Genomic DNA, 20,495 nt, shown 5'->3' on the forward strand with positions numbered 1-20,495 from the left:
AATGTATAAATTTATTATAAAACTTGTGCAGATAGATTGGTTTTTTTTGTAGATTCATTTAGCTTTCTACTTGTCCTTAGAGTAGACTTTATGACCCAAGTGGTAGATATGAAAACAAGAACAATATGCTAGTTATAGGATTAGCATTTTAGATTGTTTATACGCAAATTTAATACTGCATTCACAAGCTTTGCTGCCTTCAAGTTTTTTTTAGTATGATATAGTGTCTTCAAATTATTTATCTTTTGGATAAAATGAAATAAGATATAAAATCTGCAGTTGAAATTGTGAAGTCAGTTTGAGGGATATTTCCATGTTGTAATTCAATATGCTGAGGCCGGGAAACCACACTATATCAATTTAAGAATCTAAGTGATCATCATCATTTTTCTGGTCTGTAGTTTCCTCACACCTTGAGATAAGAAAAGGTGTAGCCATTCTCACAATGGAATGCTACCCATTCATGAAAAGTGAACTGGTATCATCGTCCAGAAAATGATGAACCAGCCAATTTGAAATACTAAAATTGGCAGTGTGTTTAACTTCTCTGCATTTTACACTATCAAGTTACATAAATGATAACCACAGGTAACTGTTTAAAAAAGGTGGATTTAGTAACCTGAAAATCTGGGCAAGTTACCTGCTACAAGACGTTAATATACACTGTCAATGTAAAGGCAACTTACCTACTATAACATGCTAAAATACACTATCAACATGAAAAAAAATGTTGTACCGTCACTAAAATAAATTAAGCCATTTTACAATCAGAACACTGGTTCCTATCTTGCAGTCTGATAAACTTCTTTGGACAATTAGTTAAAATATGGCTCCTGTAAATTCAAACTATAAGCAGTTACAGGTAACACAATCCAACCGTGGATAAGCAAGCACTGTCTCACACACACGAAACCTGAACTGGCAAATATAATTGGACAGGTCGTACAAGAAATGTAATCAATCAAACCATCATTGTTGGTATAAGTTCACATTCAAGCTAGCAGCAATGGACTCATTTCATTCACAATCTGAAAACACCTACAGGAAACAATGGTGCCTACTAGTAGTTTACAAGGATGATATACAGGAGTTTGATATCAAATAACTGAAAAGCAGGGGAAAAAAAAACTGAAAAGCAGGGAAATAATCTACAACAAAACACTTGATGCTTAACAAAAGGCAAATTAATGGGAACAAGGGACTGACATCAGGAGCTTCCAAAGTCATATTTTAGGTCTTAGGCAAAGAATGTGATAATTTCACTGCATGATCCCCTTCAGTCCTTCAAAGACATTGCTAAATCAAGTACTGCTCAAAGTAACACATCTGGCTCTGCTAAGCTTCCAGTGAAGTTTATTTTGCAGGATTCAGGAAACTGAATTCCAGCCTCCTCACACCCTGCTTTAGTGATTAGGGGACAAGACCGTACGTCTAGATATTCAAGATATTCACATGACTTCATAAGCTTCTTAATTCCTTCAACAGTTATCTTTGGACAGTTACTGACCTTCAAAATCTTCATCCCCAACATAATGTTTTCACTTCCTAATTGTTGAAATGCAGCATCAGTTAACTCCTCACAGCAGCCAATGTCGAGAACCTCAAGCTCTCTGCATTTGGAAATGATGCAGTCCAATGAAGAGTCAGTAATATTCAAACACCAATCCATCCTCAGTTTCCTCAGACTATTACTACAAGAAGCTGCCAGTGACTTCATAGGCTCATCTGATATGTTACGGCAACCACCAATAACAAGTGTCTCAAGATTTTTGCAGTAGTTGGCCAAGGATAAGATGGAGTCATCACCAACTTTGTAGCAATCCAACAACTTCAATGTCCTAAGTGTCAATGAACAAGCTTCAGACACGCTAGTTATCCCAATATCACCAATATTGCTGCATTTGTTAATGTCCAAATACTTTATCCTCCGGCAACCTTCAACCAAAACAGAGAGACCTGAGTTGGTAATGTTGGTGCATCCTTGCAAACCTAGCTCTTCTACATAATGACAATTCTTGGAGAGAGCTTTCATTAATGAATCTGAGACAAATCTACAGCCAGCAAGATGCAACGTTCTCAAGTCATGACACCCCTCAGCAACAGCTGAAAGCCCCTTGTCTGTGATCTTTCTGCAGTAGGATACATCTAAGGACTGTAAAGAAGAGAGACTTGATCCAATCGCTGCCAATCCATTGTCTGTTATGCCTGTAAATTTGGACCAGAAAACCGCGCAAGTTAAGTCAAGGAAGCATCTGAGCCTTAGATTCGCAACAAAGTTAGACTTTCTCTTGAAAATTGGAATACATATGATATAACTACACTATCCTCCCTTTTGCTACCACTTCAAAAACCACATAGCAAAAAAGACATAACCTTTACACAGAAACACAAAATCCTACAAATCTTCAAAAAAACCAACCATAAATTCACCTAAAATCCTCCATAAACCCCATTACGCCCTTTTTATCATAAAAACCATTATTTACAAGATAGAAAAGAGGAAGAGCCAGTCTTCGCCATATCGGGTCAAAACCTTTAACATTTCAAACAATAGATTTTAGTCAAACCTCAAAATTTCCTTGATGTCCAAGTTGGGAACAATACACCTACCACCCCACACAGGCAGGGGCGGAGCTAATAAGGGCCCAGGGGTTCACCCAAACCGGTTATACGTGGTTAAATTATGTTTTATGTATTTCAAACCCTTTAAGTGAAAATCCCTGCTCCACCACCCCACACAAAGACAAATTCAATATTTTAAATCAGTACTAAATGTGAAATATCACTACACATACTACTACTCACTGGTGCATTTGGCCTCTCCTGCAGTAGCTCAGGTTCACTTCAGCAATGAACATTCAAATTCAACAACTTTCAAACTATAAAACTTTTTAAAAATACAAAAACGAACCTTTACAGTTCTGAAGATTGAGAATCCGTAAGCAAGAGAAAGCAGTAGCAATAACTGAAAGATCAGAATCAGTAACACCAGGATAGAAAGATCTAGAAACCGATTGAGATAGATCAAGCTCATGTAATCGAGTGAATCTGGCCGCGATTTTTCTGAGCATGTGAGGCCCGGCCCGAGCACAAAGCTTCTTCCTTTCAGTACTTTGAATACGAAGCCACCGCTTACATACCAGCCCGAAAACTTCCTTGTCTTTGTCGTCTCCGAGCCTCGACAGTACGGCCCGAAGCTCGTCGTCGCCGAGACTGTCGTTTATACAGTGGACAGAAACGACGTCGTTTTGCAGATGAGAGTCGTCGCTGGCCATCGGAGAAGTTTAAGGTTCTAATCTTATTGGAAAGAAAGAGGAGTTATCTTTTCATTTTGTGTTTGTTTTGCTATTTATAGGGTTTTGGACTATATGGAGTATTAATTAACCATACTATGATTTAGCAAGGTAAAATTATGTAGTATTAAATATTTATTGATTTAGTATAAGCATCGACTAAGAAAATTGAACATAAAGAATTACGAGTTGGCTTAAGGCTCTAAGTTTTTTTATAGAAATAATTCTTTGTTTCAAAATATTTGTCATGATTTATTTTTAAGAGTTAAATAATATGATCTTTGATTAATCTTATGAAATGTATTTTTTATTATATTAATATGAAAAAAAAATACAATTTATCGTATAATTTTTAATATCTTTAAAATATTAAATTAATGTAATCTAACTTAACTTTGAACATTAATTAAATTGACTCTCGAAAAATAAAACTATTTTGAAATTGAGGGAGTAGTTGGAATGTGGTGGTTACCAACTTATGAAGCATAATATATACCAACATTAGGGTAATTTAGTAAGAGCTATTAAAGAAATATATATATACATATATATATATATACACCTTAATTGATATTATTTAATTTTTATTTAGTAGTGTTTCCAAATTATGCGCAACTAATATACTATATTCAGTATTATTCTTACATATAATAATAATAATAATGGCATTAACAATATGTGATAGTATTTATACTATATTCAGTATTATTCTTACATATAATAATAATAATAATGGCATTAACAATATGTGATAGTATTTATACTATATTCAGTATTATTCTTACATATAATAATAATAATAATGGCATTAACAATATGTGATAGTATTTATATTCTAATAATAATACACTATATTTGACACTATTTTTATCCTAATACATCTTATTGATTTTATACAGTAAATCAAATCATCGATAAAAATAATATCAACATAACTAATAACAACAATATTAATCTCAATATTACTAGTAATACACTATATTCAGCCTTTGTTACAATACATCTTACCAAACGACTCCTACAAGATTAAATGATTAAATTCCAACTAACATATAGTATATTCGCATTAAACACCCTTTATTCTATGTACCATCTTATTAATTATTACTCCCTCCGTCCCATTTTATATGATGTACTTTGATTTGGCACAAACTTTAAGAAAAATGGAAAGACTTTTTAAAACTTGTGGTCCAAAATGAATGATAGAAATTTGTGTGGTTGTAAATCATTTCATTAAGGGTAAAAAAGACATTTTATAGGCAAATTGTTACTTAAAATAGAAATGTGTCATCTTTTTGGGTACTGACTAAAAAGGAAAGTAAGTCATATAAATTGGGACAGAGGGAGTATTCATTATTTGTCCTTTGGTATCCTAAGATTAATGACGCTCAATTACATTGTTGGCACTAATTGACACAAGGGTCCCATACTCAAATGTTTAGGTCAATTCAATAATAAGTACACATAATATGTATCATTTACATATCTTCTTGTCACTTAATGACAAAATTAATACATTTAATACTCATAATTTGATGTAAACACCATAATGTAAGTAAGCTATCCCCCCAAAAAATTGTCTGCAAATATTCATAATCTTATTCCCTTTCATGTCTGCAAAGTATTCAGAGTGACTTTCATTTGCAGAAATGATTTTCTCCCAACCCAGGGTTCGAATCCAGATCACGCACTGCAGGGTCCATTCAGGGGTGGCGCTCCCAACATGATTTTCTCCATACCCAAGACTCGAACCCGAGACCTCTGGTTAATGGTGAATCAGAAATGATTCATCTTAGCAAAATGCAAGTTTTGAAGTAATGAGACTTGGAGGATTCCTCATGCTACTCCCTAGGAACAACAAATTCCAGCTCTAAGGATATCAAAACACCATGTAGATTAGCTAAAACTGGCCAGTAGAAGTTCCTCAATCTAACTTACAACATTACCTGGAATACCTGAAATTTTGATTCAAGTAGCCAAAAAAACACCAGATGTGAATAGACGATGATCAAGCAAATTCAAGACTTTATAAGAAGATCCTTGAAAGATCACTGGAGTCCTTATACACCAAAATGATCATAAGGAAGTAGAAAGAACAGCCCTTTCCTATTGATCTAATTTGTTAGGAACAACTTGAAGGCCAACATGAGAATCATAGCTTTGGTGGAGAAAACATGAAGGAACAGGGCAGGAGAACACAATCTCATTACATAAATCACATATAGAATTAGCCACAGCACCATCTCTTTACCAGATATAGCCGAGTGTGTAGGATATCTTCCAATCTTTCAAAGAAAGAACTTCACTTCGGGAAGTACCTTTAAATACCACTCTTCTCTCAAATACTTCATAAGCTTGTCACTGGATCACGAGGGACAAAGAGGAATAGAAGTAATAAGTTGAGCTAGCATCAGTATTCAACAATCTTTTTTTAAAAAACTGAGAAATCTGTGAGGGCCAGTGGCACACAGTTCAGAAGTAGATGGACAAGGGGCCGGGCCCCTTGCCCTTCTCCACTTAAATACCGAATCTGTAACGTGTTCCTAACCTACCCATTACGTGTTGCAATCTTACCACTAGACCAAAGCCCTGGGAGCAGTCTTTCAATAAGATCTCAATGACATGCAAATTATGTAGAGTTCGATGCAGCACAATAGGATCACAGCCTCTGGCCCTCTGACCTTATAGCAAGTTGCATCCTTCCAACACAACGTTACATGAATAAACAGTTATAACTGATAGGGTTCCAGTACATTATTAGCATGGTAGTATGTCAAATAGGATTCTTAGCTATGCCCGAATCTACTACCTTAGTCTCTAATTCTAATACTCTATAATCTATACATACTGATTTAAACTTTTGGATCTGCCTTCAGTTATTGTTCATACCTGCTTTCGAGATCTTTAGATTGAAGCAATGAGATTATAGGACCCAGGCGATGAGTATGTAGATTCAGGGTTGCATCGTCCCAAGATTTGCATCTGAGTTTCCTTTCATGACCTCTTTAGGCCCATCAAAAGTTCCTACATATGCTTCAAATCAAAGCATAAGCCAGAAATACATCTCCAACAATGGCAGCACAATACCTTCAATCTAAATTTATCAAGACATTGAACCAAGCCCCACAAAGCAAGATCCTTTTGCATTAAGTAGATCGAGGATCATCCTTCAATGTGCAGCTTCTAATATATGGTCAATCAGACCACATATAAAACACAATTTGTTAAACAGAAAAGAAACATGAAACACAGCAGGAAACTGTTCGCACTTGAGGAAGGAGAACCCCACTTCTCCTTCTGGACCATTCAACTTGATGCACCGACAAAATGGACGAAGATCATTGAAGAAACAGTGGTCCACTACCGAGCTTCTCCCTTATCTCTCCATGGTAACATTCTGCTAACAGTTTACCAATTTCAATGGCAAAAGCTTAGTAGACAATGCCTTGGGAGACCCACGAGATGAACCCAAAAGTATCACTGCAGGAACCCAAATACCAAGGACCTTTGTACAACAAGATCATCCCTGCTTCCAACGAAAAATTTGAAACTACTCTCCTGAATTTAATATATGAAGATCTGTAGACTTCCAAGCAACATTCATCATGTTCTACAATCCCTTCAAATTTACATATCTCTCTCTCTCTCTCTAACGTGCTACAGCCTAAGACATTGGTTCCACCTTTATACATGTCTGAATCTATACAGTTTGATCTTCTACAGTTGTCAAAGAACACTCTTAAAGATCACAGCAAGATTTCCTTATCCGTGAAACAAACATTTCAGATAACCACCTACTTGATGATGAGTATCAGGTAAAACCACTCTAACAGGAATGAGAGAGCAGAAGTCTACAAGAAGCACTCCTTATAAGGATTCAAACATGCTCAAAGTAAGTGGACACCAACAGTGGTTATAGACGTATTGCATTCACTACCGTTAAAAAAAAAGTGTTCCCTTTTTATTTAAGATTTTAGATGAGACAACATCGTTTTTAAGGTAATATGTGCCCCCCTTTAACAGTCCAAAGTTGTAGATGAGATGGTTCACACATTTCAACAATTACAAATGAATTGAAGGAAATGGACTTCAAGCACTAAAGATATTGGCGGAAAGGATAATAGCCAATCAAGTACGACAGGATTATAATCAAGGGATTGTCACTAATTAGAACAAATACAAGAACACTCAAACAAGGAAAGAGTAACAGTAACCAAATTGTTAACCAATCTACATGTAGTGATAGAACAAAATCCATTATGTATGGTAATGGTCAAAAGTCATTACATAATGATATTTGCTATTTTGTTGCACATTTATCATCTCGATTCTATTCATACTATCAGATTCTTAGAAATTAGAATATCAGTAAATTCAGCTATGTTCCCGTAAAAAGAATGTGAATTGAGCAGAAAGGTACCGCTTAAAGAATCATACTCACACTTAAAGACTGAAGGACATTCAGAAATGGTTGCACTAAAAAATTATAGGGAATGAATTACAAAATTTGAACCCCATCTAACTCTGGACTACCAAAGTCAATACCCAATATCTTTAAGTCTTGAGAAGTAACACAGGAAAAACTATCTACCTCATAGCATTCCAAATGAATATCTGTTGTATCAACTATTACTCTGCAGGGTATAACATTCTTGTCAATCAAAACTGAACAATTCTCATAAAGACCTTCCTTAGGTGCAAGATTCAACAAACAAGACTTTGGAGCTGACAGCCTATTTCTCTCACTAGTAAACCTTTCTTGGTCTTCCATCATTAAAATAAGACGATGGTTCCGACCTAATAGCTCTGACACATATTTCATGTCTCCCTTGTGAAGGGCATACCTCACACGAGTAGATGATACTTGCCCTCTCTCTTTTCCGTCAATAGAGTTTAAGGCTCCAGAAATTTGATTTGTGTCCATGACAGAATTGATTATATAGGCCTCTAATCCATACTCTTCACAGAGCTTCACAAGGTCTGATGCATCACCAGCAGCTCTATATCCAAAACGATAGTTCTCGCCTGAGGTCATCAAGATATCAACATCTTTTTTTTATCTTTTGTTAGTTTATATTGGAATCTCAATACCGAGTTAGGATGTTACAACATACCAGCAACAACTCCTCGTACTCCCAACTCTTTGGAAAGCTTCTCCACAAACTGACAAGGCGTAAGATATCGAACTTTTGAAAAATCTATCTGGAGTTCCCTTGGCATTACATTACCACAATAAGGAGCCCAAGACGAAAGAATCCTTTTACGATCACATTCAGCAACAATGGGAGCCCTGTTAGAAAATATACACATGATCACAAATATTATTTCTCATTTCATGATGTGGCATTTCATAAAGACCACTAACCAAAAAAGGAACTTCTCAGTATACTTGAGTAAGGTTAGGAGGATACATTCAACAGATTTTAAACACCTTCCAGCTTCAAACACCAAATTTTCTAAACCATGACTAATCCTATATACTACTTGAGTAGAATAAAGTTTGAAAATATTTTATTTCCAAGGAGCAAATCAAGATTGTGTAACATGTTGATAAGGACATCCTTTGAATTTTAGATGAAGGACAAGATACTGCAAAAAAGCTATAAGATATCATCACAAACTTTCACTTGTCGCTAAAACAGTGAAAAAAAGAAGAGAGAACATTAACTTAAGTTTTCCTGTTGGAAAAGAAAATTCTGATGCGGAGATTGATTGATCGGTTTCTTTATTTTATGCTTTTCATTAAAACTTAAATGAACTAAAATGTATGGATATATTTTCTTCCTTCTTTGCACATGTTCTGATTGATCATCCTATTAACAGAAATTTCTAAACTCAAGAATGCTACTTAACAAAGTCTAGTGCTTTGGAGAAAGAGCGTCAACGGGGTCCATAGAGTTATGCTAAATCAGAGGAGCTAGGATGGAATATTGCTACAAGTTAAGACTCGCACACACTTAGAGAATGCAAGATAGAACTCCCTGAATGTGATAATCCTCTTTCCTTTTGTATTTTCAGAATTTAAAGTTGATCCTAGGTACTATTACAGGATTGGGTGAAGCAGTGAGAGTCGAGTCGTGTCGAAGTTCGTCCTTCTCTCCTTTTCTGGTATTTCGAGGAGATAATATTTCTCTGTTTAACATGCTATGACAGTGAGTAAAACCTAAGACAACAGAAGTTATACCTCGGTTCCCATCCAAGTACTTCCGCCATTCCAACAAATGAAAGAAGAAACGGAATTCCTCTCTTTGCTGCTTGAATTGCAAGCTCGCGGTGACCAATATGGAGTGCATCAAATTTCCCTAGAGCTACTATCCCGCCTATTGAAAAGAAAAATAATAATTGAGATTTTACACATAAATGATATCCACAAATCCTCTATTTTCTTCTCATTTACAACGCAATTATAACAAGGGGAATTGAAACTCTCTTTATTTCTTTGATGATAACCAACAATCAGAACTAAAACTTACTAATTGAAGAAAGTAATTGTAGGTCCTAAGTAAATTTAGAACAAACTTGCAGATTGACCATTCAACTATTCACAGCTAGATTACCCCTGATCTTCTTATACAAAAGTAAAGTTTTTTGGCAAGTAAGTCATATTGACTGGCATCAAGAAGATGCTGAATGAGTACAAAGGAGAAAAAGGGAAAGCTCCTAGATACAAAAAACTACCGATAGAGCATTGAGCCATTTCTCTAAATGACCAGAGGTTTGGCTGTTAAGCCAAAGACAGGGAGCCAATGACATCTACAAGAGGAATAACATCATTTACAGGGGCTAAATTGCTCCAGCTGAAAAGAAGGATCAACCACTTGAACTTCAGAGAGGTGATAGGAGTTTTTATTTTTTTAAAAACGAAAGAGAAGAGATAGGAGTTGAAAACCCATCAAAACTTTATTTCTTATAAAAAAATAAAGTAAAAAGTATGTCGAAAGAACAGGTCTGAAGTATTAACAAAACAAATTGATGAGACAATGGACAATATTTCTCTTTGTGATGACTCGTGTATTGGAACATATTTCAACGTTTTTCACAGGGTTTTTATGCTGTGATACTAAGGGCTGTTCTTTGACCTTGCAGTATAACAGAGGACTGACGTACACAGATTGCAACACATATATATATGTACACTAAAAGAAATGGCCAAATCTTGATACCTATTTCCTACATTTTCTTTAGAAACCAGGCAGAGAAAAATAAAAGAAATTACAAAAGGAAAGAATAAGCATAAGAGCCAATAGAGCAATGCAACAAAGATTATGACATAAAGAATGGCTGACAACAACTAACAAGGCATCTATGTAGCATTTAATCATTGAAAAAACTTCATAAGTTAGAATAAATGAAAATGTGTATTAATATAAATTCAGCATACATGAAATGATGAAATGTCGTTTGATAATTTTATTACTAGTAGTATATGGGCACGAACAAACCTGTAAGAATGGGCAATCTTTCTGATGGAGGCTCCTCATCTGTTCCAGATTGGCTTTACATGAAATAGAACACACATTTAGCACTGGGATTCTAAGGAGAGTCATACTTAAATACAAAATGACATTACAATGTCAATGCAATGGAATGAAAAGCTCTCAGACCGTTGTACGCTTCATTTAAACATAAATACAAAATGACATTACAATTTAGCACTGGGATTCTAAGGAGAGTCATACTTAAATACAAAATGACATTACAATGTCAATGCAATGGAATGAAAAGCTCTCAGACCTTTGTAAGCTTCATTTAAACATAAAATGAAAACTACCCCAAATACTATGTCCAGATGAAACTATTTAAATGTGTAACCATCTCATCTAAAAACTCATATTATTAAAGGAAGACACTCTTACTTATTTGTTTTAGGTCACAACACGCTTCTTGTGTAGCACCTGATTCTTTCTATTGAGCCAAGTATGCGGAACTGTTTTTGTAGATGACTGGAAACAAGACTCAAACATGGGGCCGTCTACTCTCTACTCTGTTGCCCAGTTAAAGTGTGTGAATCCTCTCATCTAAAACTTTAAACAGTTAAGAAAGAAATAACATTATCTATTTATTTTAGATATACAATAAAAAGTCAACCACACCACAGTTTACTAAGCACAAAGGCATACCTGCCCATACTTATATGATATTCCAATAAACTTTACATATTGTTTATGTCAAAAATGAGATCCAAACTTATAGCTTTAACTAAATTTCCCCTTTCATCTTATTGCATTTATAAAGGTCTGCTTCCAACCTTTCATTCACCCATTCCATTTCCAGCAATCACAAGCTTATAAATCAAGGCTTAACAAAAGAGCTTCCTTTTCTACATTTGTCTTTTCAATGACAAAAGGTTTTAAGGGGAAAAAAATGATCTACCTCAAACTATTAAATGCACGGAACTTTGGAATCTAAATATTCGGGTTGAACACAACTGATAAAATAGCCCCCAGAATCACTCGATTTTTTGTTCTTTTGATAACCGAGAAATCCCCAAAGGCTAGTGGTGCACAGTTCGAAACTCGCCCTATGACGGGCCCGCCCCTCTACCCTTACCCACTTAAATACCAGGCTTTTGACTGTGGAACTGCTCTAACCCGTGTTGTGCACCTAACGCGACGTCACGTGTTGGGCTCTTATCACTTTGACTAAAGCCCTGGGGGGCCAAAATCACTCAATTTACTGCTCAAACAAGAGCAGACATGTTGAATTACCTCAAACTTTCAGAAAGTTAAGAGCTTTAGGCATCAAAGATTTAGGTTGTACACAATTGACAGAAAGAATCCCAAAATAACTACATCTTACCGCTCAAGCAAGAACAATATGATAAATATCTCAAACTACCCCAAAAGTCACTATAGTCACTGCTCAAAGAAGATAAGTTAATAAATTACCTCAAACTTACAAAAAGTAAAGAGCTTTGAATATCTAAGATTTAGGTTGTTGATTAAAAAATCCTAAAATGACTAAATCTTACCGCTCATGCAAGAACTTCTATGATAAATAGATCAGTTTACCCCCAAAAATCACCACATTTACTGCTCAAAGAAGAACAGTTACGATAAATTACCTCAAACTTTCAGAAAATAAAGAGCTTTGGATATCTAAGATTTAGGTTGTACACAACTGATGAAAAAAATCCCAAAATTACTTAACTTTACCTCTAGCAATAACATGTATGATAAGTACCTCAAATTACTGCTTAGAGTATGATAAATTACCTCAAACTTCCAGAAAGTAAAGAACTTTCGGTGTCTGAAGATTTGGGTCGAATACAATTGACCCCAAAAATCACAAACTTCATTGCTCAAACAAGAATCTATGATAAATACCTCAAAATTACCCCAAACTAATTCCATTAGTCAAACAAGAGTCTATGATGAATACCTCAAAATTACCCCAAAAATCACTAATTTCATTAGTCAAACAAGAATCTATGATAAATACCTCAAAATTACCCCAAACTAATTCCATTAGTCAAACAAGAGTCTATGATGAATACCTCAAAATTACCCCAAAAATCACTAATTTCATTAGTCAAACAAGAATCTATGATAAATACCTCAAAATTACCCCAAACTAATTCCATTAGTCAAACAAGAGTCTATGATGAATACCTCAAAATTACCCCAAAAATCACTAATTTCATTAGTCAAACAAGAATCTATGATAAATACCTCAAAATTACCCCAAACTAATTCCATTAGTCAAACAAGAGTCTATGATGAATACCTCAAAATTACCCCAAAAATCACTAATTTCATTAGTCAAACAAGAATCTATGATAAATACCTCAAAATTTACCCCAAACTAAATTCCATTAGTCAAACAAGAGTCTATGATGAATACCTCAAAATTACCCCAAAAATCACTAATTTCATTAGTCAAACAAGAATCTATGATAAATACCTCAAAATTACCCCCAAAATCATTAAATTAGTTCGATAAATTACCTCAAAGTTTCAGAAAGTAAAGAGCTTTGGGTATCTGAAGATTTGGGTCGAACACAATTGACCTCACAATCACTAACTACGATGCATACCTCAAAATTACCCCAAAAAATCACTCACTTCATTGCTCAAACAAGAATCTATGATAACTACCTCAAAATTACCCAAAATCACTAAATTTACTGCTCAAATTACAATAAATTACCTCAAAGTTTCAGAAAGCAAAGAGCTTTGGGTATCTGAAGATTTGGGTTGAACACAATTGACCCCAAAATCACAAACTTTATTGCTCAAACAAGAACTATTACTATTCCTGTTCCTCAATCTGATTCTAAAATTCTTGAAGGAAGAATTTGAGGTTAGTGTAGAAGCAGCTAAAATGGTGGAAAATTGGTGAGCACTGCAATGAAAATTACAGTGCTGAGATATACACCGAGACCCACCCAACATTCTTAATTTTCATCAGAAGAAAAAGAAGAAGATTGAGATGGCTTCGGCCTATTGTTGTAATACCATTTTGGTTTTTATTTCCAAATAGAAAAAAGCCTATCTGCGATTGGCGTGGGCGTATTTGGATCGATAGTTTTGGTTTCTTCTTTTAGGGGTTACCCACTATAACTTTAGGTTCTTAATGGCGAAAAATCTTATTTTATATAGAGTATGTATCCAAAATTATAAGACATAGATATTCATTGAGATCAAGTTAAGAAATATAGCTTTTTCATATATTATACCTTGTGCATAAATGATTGTGCCTTATGCAAATATTTTTGTACATTGAACTGAACCTGATATAAAATTGAACAAGTAGATACACATGTGTTAGGTGACAAAATATACATAGGATGCAAATTGGCCGCGTAGGATGTCACAGAGGACGCATATGTCTACTTATTCAAATTCATTTTTTATCCTATCATTTTATAGTAGCTCTACCATGTACCCAATTTTGACATTATGTATGACAGAGAACGATACAATCTATCCAAAATAGTGTATTCATTAAAATAATACAATACGATACTATGCTATACATTATAAAACAATATATAACAACCATCCAAATAAAGTGAGAGAGAAAAACCGATCCAATAAATATGAATATGTGATATTTGTTAAAGTGAGGTACATTATAATGACATGTCTTTAAAATTACATTTCCTAATGTGTTTCTGCCTCTGTTCTCCTTGGCGATTGAGAGAGGATTCCTGAAAAAATAAACATAATATATAGATAGACATTTTAACGTAGTCTCGACCAACAACTAAACATTTCAATTTTGAAAATCTACATCTAGACACCGTAATTTGATTTAAATTGGCACAGTAAGCATCCAACTTTGAGAATGCACCCTCTTAAAGGTGTCTAGATGTGCATTTTCAAAGTTAAGGTGTTTGTGAAATGCACTTGTGTCCGGTTGAAGTGTCTAGATGGTCACAATGAAAGTTGGAGTGTTCAACTGCCAGTGAAGACCAAGTTAAAGTGTCTGTCTATGTATTACACCTAAAAGATATTGACAAACTCTTTCTAGGCAAGTACAGGGAACTCGCAATTTCCAGCAGCCACCTCTACCATCATGCAACATATATTGCTCGGGCTCTTCAAAAATGTCAATGGGTGCGTGTTGGATCCTCCAAAAATAGTGTATTTTGGGAGAATCCGACACGGGTGCGGCATCAAAAGTGACGAGTCCGCTAAACTTAGCATGCAATGGCAGCTATTACAGGTTCTTCAAACTCTTCAGATGAGGAAAAATCCAACATGGTTTGCTCCTCATCACCATCCAAATGACCAGCATTTGGGACATAGCCAGAAAGCTTCATCAATTTAGTTAGTGTATTCAATATCAAATATATCTCTTTTTTCTGGGCGTGTCTCCTATCTTTTACCATGAAAACATGAACCTGGCTTTGTATTTCAATCCAACTACAACCAGGCTGTTTAACAACGCCTCGTTGTCTCATAAGTTTTCGGACCATTTTGACATCTTGCCATCTTCCTTGTTCAGCATACATGTTTGATAGAAGAACATAAGGGCCAGAATTTGTAGGATCAATCTCCAAAAGCTTCTCAGCTACATACTTTCCCAACTCAATTTCCATGTGAATTTTACATGCAGCGAGCAAAGACCCCCATACTACACTATCTGGTGGCATCGGCATGGATTCAATCAAATCCTTTGCCTCTTCTAAGCAACCAGCCTTGCCAAGTAAATCGACCATGCATGTATAGTGGTCCTTAAACGGTGTCAACCCATACTCTGTGTCCATGGAATAGAAATATTGACGCCCCTCCTCAACCAATCCTGCATGACTACATGCACATAGAACTCCAATCATAGTCACGTGATCTGGCTTCTCTCCGGATACTAACATAACCTTGAAAGTTTCAAGAGCTTCCATAGCATGCCCATTTTGTGCATATCCAACTATTATGGCATTCCATGAAACCCAGTCTCTGTCCAGCATTTTTGTGAATACACAGCTACCATCTTCAACTGATCCACATTTCATATACATGTCTATGAGAGCATTTCCCACAAAAACATCAGGCTCGGGTCCATTCTGGAAACGAAATCCATGCTTCAAAATATGTGCATGAGCCTGCCTCCCAAGCTTCAGATCAGCTAAATTTGCACATGCATTAAGGAGATTCCCAAACGTATAATGAGTTGGCCAAACAGGTTCTCTTTTTAGCATAAGAAAGAGATTTAGTGCCTCTTCATTGTTCCCATTCTGTGTATATCCAGCAATAAGAGCATTCCAAGACACAACATTCCTTTCAATCATCCCCAAAAACACGGCTCTTGCAGTCTTCACACTTGCAACTCTCGCATAACCACTTACCAAACAGGTGTCGGACACCACACTTCTGACTGGCATCCTATCAAAAATCCATCTAGCTTCAGCAATTCTCCCAAACTTTGCGTACATATCAACCAATGCATTGCATATGATAAGATCATCCCTAAGCTTATCCGACTTCAAAATTCGGGCATGAATTTCCTTACCTTCTCTTATCGCACACAAACTCGCACAAGCACTTACTACACTTGCCAAGGTCTTCTCATCTGGTTTAAACCCGAACTCCATCATCCTAGCGAATACCACAAGAGCCTCCTTCACTGGCCCATTTTGCTCATAACAAGAAAGTAAACTATTCCACGACACCACATTACGCTCACACATCCCATTAAACACCTTTGCTGCACAATCCACATTACCAGTTTTCGAGTACATGTCAATAAGCGCAGAACCCATGTAAACACTTCTCGAATATCTCGATTTAGCAACCGAGGCATGAAGTTGAGTTCCCATTCTCAAGTCCCTCAACCCTGCACAAGCACTTAAACCACTTCCATAACCATACTCATTCAAAACAAAATCTTCTTTGTGCATTCTCACAAGAAACTCTATTGACGAATCAAACAATTCACATTGAGCAAAGCTCGAAACCATCAAATTCCACGAGCATTGATCAGGCTCAGGCATCAAGTAAAACAGTTCCTCAGCCTCAAAAACCAATCTTGATGCTGTATATGCATTTATCATGGAATTCCAAGTAAAGGTGTTTCTCTCAGGCATTTTATCAAACACCTTCTTGGCATACTTTAACATTCCAGATTTCCCATAAGTGTCGATTAGCTTGTTGTTTATGAAAACTTCGGAGCTAAAATGGGTCTTGAGAATTCGACAATGGACAGTTTGTATGACATATTGGGACTTGGAATTGATGTAAGAATCTAGAATCTTGGCGAAGGGTGTTGAGTTTGGGAGGGAGAAGAGGTCCCAAGTGATGAGTTTTTTGAATAAAGAAGTGTCTTTTGTCATTTGACATAGGATTTAAGGAAGTTTGATTAATGGGCATGTTGTTAGAACATCAGATGGAACAGAAATAAGCACAGATTTCTGTGCTATGCTAAGGAAGAAGTGCCAGCCAATTGGGTTGGTCGGAATCTTAGTTGCTCAATTGGTTTGATAAGTAGCTCAATTGACTGAAAATTCAATTTTAGTAACTCAGTTGATAGATTGATCAGATTTGAATTCTTAAAAGTTGCTGAGGGTGTTATCAGATCTTTCAAAGGTAGTGTGTTTATTAAAAAAAATGATTTTACGAATCCAACAATATTTTTGATGAGTCCAATCAATGCGAGTAGAAACATACAGAAATCTTGGTCCAAATGATTTCTTCAAGTCATAATAGAAAATGAAATGGACATTGTGGCTTTATTACTGTCAAACAAAAAATCCTTGTTAGGAAGCGTTTTTTCAAAATGAGTCAGTAAATTCGAGTTAATCAAGCTTCGATACGAATATCAAATACCAAATTGAAAATCCAAAAAAAAAAAGAAAAGAAGGAAAGACACTATGGCTCCTTTTTTCTTCTCTTTTAGGACATCATGGTTAGAATTTTACTAATTTAGTTACTGTTTTCTCATTAAATGTGCCTGGCTTATAGTTCTGGAAATCTTTTAGGTTCACATTAAGTAAACCATTATCCAAAGCTCACTCTAAGATTGTCCAATTTATCAGGCCAAAAAAACTTGGCAATTATAATGAAATATTGCTATATAGGACGATGATCGTTATAGAAATATGACTGTACATAAATGTGGTGAATGCTTAGAAGTTGTTTCATCACCATGTCTTAAGCTAATACTGTTAAAAAAAACCATAATTGAGATGAAGTGAATTGACAAATTAAAGAAAATGTTACAAAGCCTTCTTCTCCTTAAGAGTGTGATAAAAACACTGTCCCATCAGCCATAACTACAAATACAGTTATAACTTACAGCTCCCCATAAGACTAGTTAGCTAAGTCTTAACAAAGACATGATACGACGAAAACATGATGATACAAATAAGATAAACGCGCTCTACAAGGGTTAATAGAAGCATCACCTCAGAAGTTATATCTAAAGAGGAACTTTTTTCTGGCAAACTTCACATTATGAAAACTGTAAGGGTGTCTAAGACGATAAAATTCCTAAACAGTGTTATCTCAGCACCGATGAGCAGATGACGTTATGCATGTATATAGAGCCCTGAAGAGGATTTGTTGAATAATCACCTCACAAGTGGAATACCAGAAGGAACTTTTCTCATATAATCTTCGTAGTCAGAACCAAAGAACTGCTTGAGGAAAAACTCCTCGTAAGGTATCCTTCCCGAGAAGAATTTCCACACAACAACTGTAAATGCAGCGGTTGATATTGGATTACAGAGCATTATTTGCGTACCAACAGACCAGATGAAGAAACCACAATAACCGGGATGACGGACAAATCTATAGATCCCATTAGTAACCAACTGATGATTTTCCTCATGATAAACCTTTATTAGATGAGTGAAGGCTTGGCCTGCTGTCACAATTGCCAACTTCCTTATGATTTCTCCGAGAACAACCATTGCAAGGCCAAAATTACTTATCCACCAATATTCCTTTAAGCCGGGAAAGAAATAGATTTCAATAAGGTACTCTATCAAGGAGCAAATCATTGCTAGTGCATAATGTTTGCTTATCAAAAGCGACTTAAAAGATACATTCGACTTCCCATGAAAGACAAGTGCCAGAATGTACTCGGAAACATGGAAGAATATAATTGAAATGAACATTTGCAATAATTGTCTGCATGCTGTATATCCAAAAAGCTCTGCCATTTCACGCGAATAAGTCAAACAAAACCTCTCGTTAAAATTACTAAAATTAGATCTCAGTCTGAGTCATCAAAGGCTTGAAATCATGATACGCTATGTTTCAAATTTCAACTCCAAACCTGAAAATGTTGATGAGCTCTGTACAATTAGCACCATAAAATGGGCTTCATTATCAATGAAAATATCCTTTAAGAATGACATTTCCTGCAAATTTATGTGAGCACCATTCAGGAACAAAGACATCACATAACCGAACTTAGATCATTATACACAAGATCATTCTCAGTTTGTCTCCAGTATCAGTTTATACTTTATACAATCTCTTACTCTATGTAAGCTTAGATATCATAGTGATCTTTTAGCTCTCACAAGTCTTCTTCAAAAATCATCAAGGGGTTTTGGGGTCAGTACAGAGCTTTAGATATTAGTCTCTCTAATAAAGTAACAATAAATCTATCAACATAACACGTCTCCAAACTAGTCGGATTCGGGCACATTTTCACTACACTTGATAACTTGTCATTTAACACTCCATTACTAAATAATCATGAAAAATAACAAGCTATTAGAAGATTAACTACCACTTACTCTAACGAACTAATATCAACTAAAGGGCTGTATTGGAGACTAACTGAGATAAGGCAACTTGATAAAAAAGTTATCCTAGAAATCAAAATCTACTGCACAGATTATTTAGTAAATGACTCGAAAATTGAGTTCTATCATGAGTCCACAAGGGCAGATAAGGATATATAGAATTTCTATAACATCGGTGCACCACTAAAAAAACGATTTTCTTGTAGCATCACGTGAGAATTGATCATTGTTCCTTTAGGTAAATAACTAAGCATTCAATCAAGTGCACCATTTAATCTTTTAGGAGTATTAGATTAATTCTAAGAAATATGTACATAAAGTATCTAATTTGGTAGAGAGACCATAGGTTCATGAACACCATAAATTTCCCTATAAATCCACCCCCGCCCAAGGGAATGACCTAGTGAGTAAAAAAACTGAAAAATCCCAAGTTCGAATATCAGCTGCAACACTAGACAGAACCTGTACTTGTGAGCTAGACAACAAGCTACCCCATAAATTAATCGAGATGCACGCAAGCAAGAGCGGCTCAACCCTAAATCCACAAAAGCAGAACTAAAAAAAAAACAAATTCAGTTCACTCAAATACGAAAACATACCGAAGATGCACAAAAAAGAAATGAATTCAACCAAGAGGCAAAATTAAACGAAGAACAGATTAAGGAGATTTACATACATAAAAGAGACAACCAGATCTGATGAAGGCGAGGTAAAATATTATTATTAATTATGAGAAGCACCGTATTAACCATTAGCACACTTGGGAAGAAATAAAATATCCATAAAATATATTTTTTTAAAATATTTATTTATTATACTCTAAATTTCTTTTGTTTAATATACTCTAAATTTATTAACATTGAGTAAATATCTTTGAAAAATATAAGAAAAATGGCCAAATAATCCTCAATCTATTACCGGATTTCCAACTACACACATATACTTCACTGGGTCCTATTACCCCCTGAGCTATTTTAAAGTGGAATTATTTCCTCCCTGAAATG

The 20,495-nt window shown here is 35.4% G+C and overlaps 4 protein-coding genes across 9 annotated transcripts; all 4 read right to left on the minus strand.

Annotated features, from left to right (window-relative positions):
* Window positions 1-985: 985 nt before the first annotated feature.
* LOC102585424 (F-box/LRR-repeat protein 2) lies at window positions 986-3,356 on the minus strand. Its single transcript, XM_006359211.2, has 2 exons — window positions 2,912-3,356; window positions 986-2,205 (listed from the first exon to the last, which is right to left on the minus strand). Exons 1-2 carry the CDS (start codon window positions 3,273-3,275, stop codon window positions 1,313-1,315), a joined length of 1,257 nt encoding a protein of 418 aa, XP_006359273.1. The 5' UTR covers window positions 3,276-3,356; the 3' UTR covers window positions 986-1,312.
* A 4,177-nt stretch (window positions 3,357-7,533) lies between these two features.
* Window positions 7,534-13,844, minus strand: LOC102585096 (FAD synthetase 1, chloroplastic-like). The gene is made up of 5 exons (XM_006359210.2): window positions 13,443-13,844; window positions 10,736-10,788; window positions 9,478-9,613; window positions 8,408-8,583; window positions 7,534-8,318 (listed from the first exon to the last, which is right to left on the minus strand). The coding sequence occupies exons 1-5, from the start codon at window positions 13,685-13,687 to the stop codon at window positions 7,792-7,794; spliced, it is 1,137 nt and encodes a 378-aa protein (XP_006359272.1). The 5' UTR covers window positions 13,688-13,844; the 3' UTR covers window positions 7,534-7,791.
* Window positions 13,845-14,382: 538 nt separating this feature from the next.
* On the minus strand, window positions 14,383-17,372 carry LOC102585762 (pentatricopeptide repeat-containing protein At2g13600). The gene has a single exon (XM_006359212.2). The coding sequence runs from the start codon at window positions 17,065-17,067 to the stop codon at window positions 14,938-14,940; it is 2,130 nt and encodes a 709-aa protein (XP_006359274.1). The 5' UTR covers window positions 17,068-17,372; the 3' UTR covers window positions 14,383-14,937.
* A 528-nt stretch (window positions 17,373-17,900) lies between these two features.
* LOC102586096 (protein-S-isoprenylcysteine O-methyltransferase A-like) lies at window positions 17,901-20,251 on the minus strand. 6 transcript variants are annotated; one of them, XM_015314365.1, is made up of 4 exons: window positions 20,168-20,251; window positions 19,960-20,026; window positions 19,014-19,098; window positions 17,901-18,890 (listed from the first exon to the last, which is right to left on the minus strand). In XM_015314365.1, coding segments are annotated over exons 1-4 (741 nt in total). In that variant the 5' UTR covers window positions 20,170-20,251; the 3' UTR covers window positions 17,901-18,303. The 6 variants fall into 6 exon arrangements, with proteins under 6 accessions (XP_015169851.1, XP_006359275.1, XP_015169853.1 ...); XM_006359213.2 differs by having other exon boundaries at window positions 19,954-20,026; XM_015314367.1 differs by lacking the exon at window positions 19,014-19,098 and having other exon boundaries at window positions 17,901-19,013; window positions 19,954-20,026; window positions 20,168-20,249.
* Window positions 20,252-20,495: the final 244 nt, after the last annotated feature.

Source organism: Solanum tuberosum, unplaced genomic scaffold (assembly GCF_000226075.1).
Source record: "Solanum tuberosum cultivar DM 1-3 516 R44 unplaced genomic scaffold, SolTub_3.0 scf00296, whole genome shotgun sequence".
Lineage (NCBI taxonomy): Eukaryota > Viridiplantae > Streptophyta > Magnoliopsida > Solanales > Solanaceae > Solanum > Solanum tuberosum.

Bases quoted from the DNA above. Each gene is read 5' to 3' on its own strand.
- LOC102585424 (XM_006359211.2), bottom strand. From the start codon at position 3,275: ATGGCCAGCGACGACTCTCATCTGCAAAACGACGTCGTTTCTGTCCAC. The intron at 2,206-2,911 runs GTTCGTTTTTGT...CCAAATTTACAG, and splicing joins CAATCTTCAGAACTGTAAAG to GCATAACAGACAATGGATTG.
- LOC102586096 (XM_006359213.2), bottom strand. The intron at 19,099-19,953 runs GTTCTGTCTAGT...ATAAATTTGCAG, and splicing joins TGTCTAGCTCACAAGTACAG to GAAATGTCATTCTTAAAGGA. The intron at 18,891-19,013 runs GTTTGGAGTTGA...GTGAAATGGCAG, and splicing joins GAGCTCATCAACATTTTCAG to AGCTTTTTGGATATACAGCA.
- LOC102585762 (XM_006359212.2), bottom strand. From the start codon at position 17,067: ATGACAAAAGACACTTCTTTATTCAAAAAACTCATCACTTGGGACCTC.
- LOC102585096 (XM_006359210.2), bottom strand. From the start codon at position 13,687: ATGTTGGGTGGGTCTCGGTGTATATCTCAGCACTGTAATTTTCATTGC. The intron at 10,789-13,442 runs GTAATTTATTGT...TTTCATGTAAAG, and splicing joins TTGCTTTCTGAAACTTTGAG to CCAATCTGGAACAGATGAGG. The intron at 9,614-10,735 runs GTTTGTTCGTGC...TCTTTTCAATAG, and splicing joins AAGATTGCCCATTCTTACAG to GCGGGATAGTAGCTCTAGGG.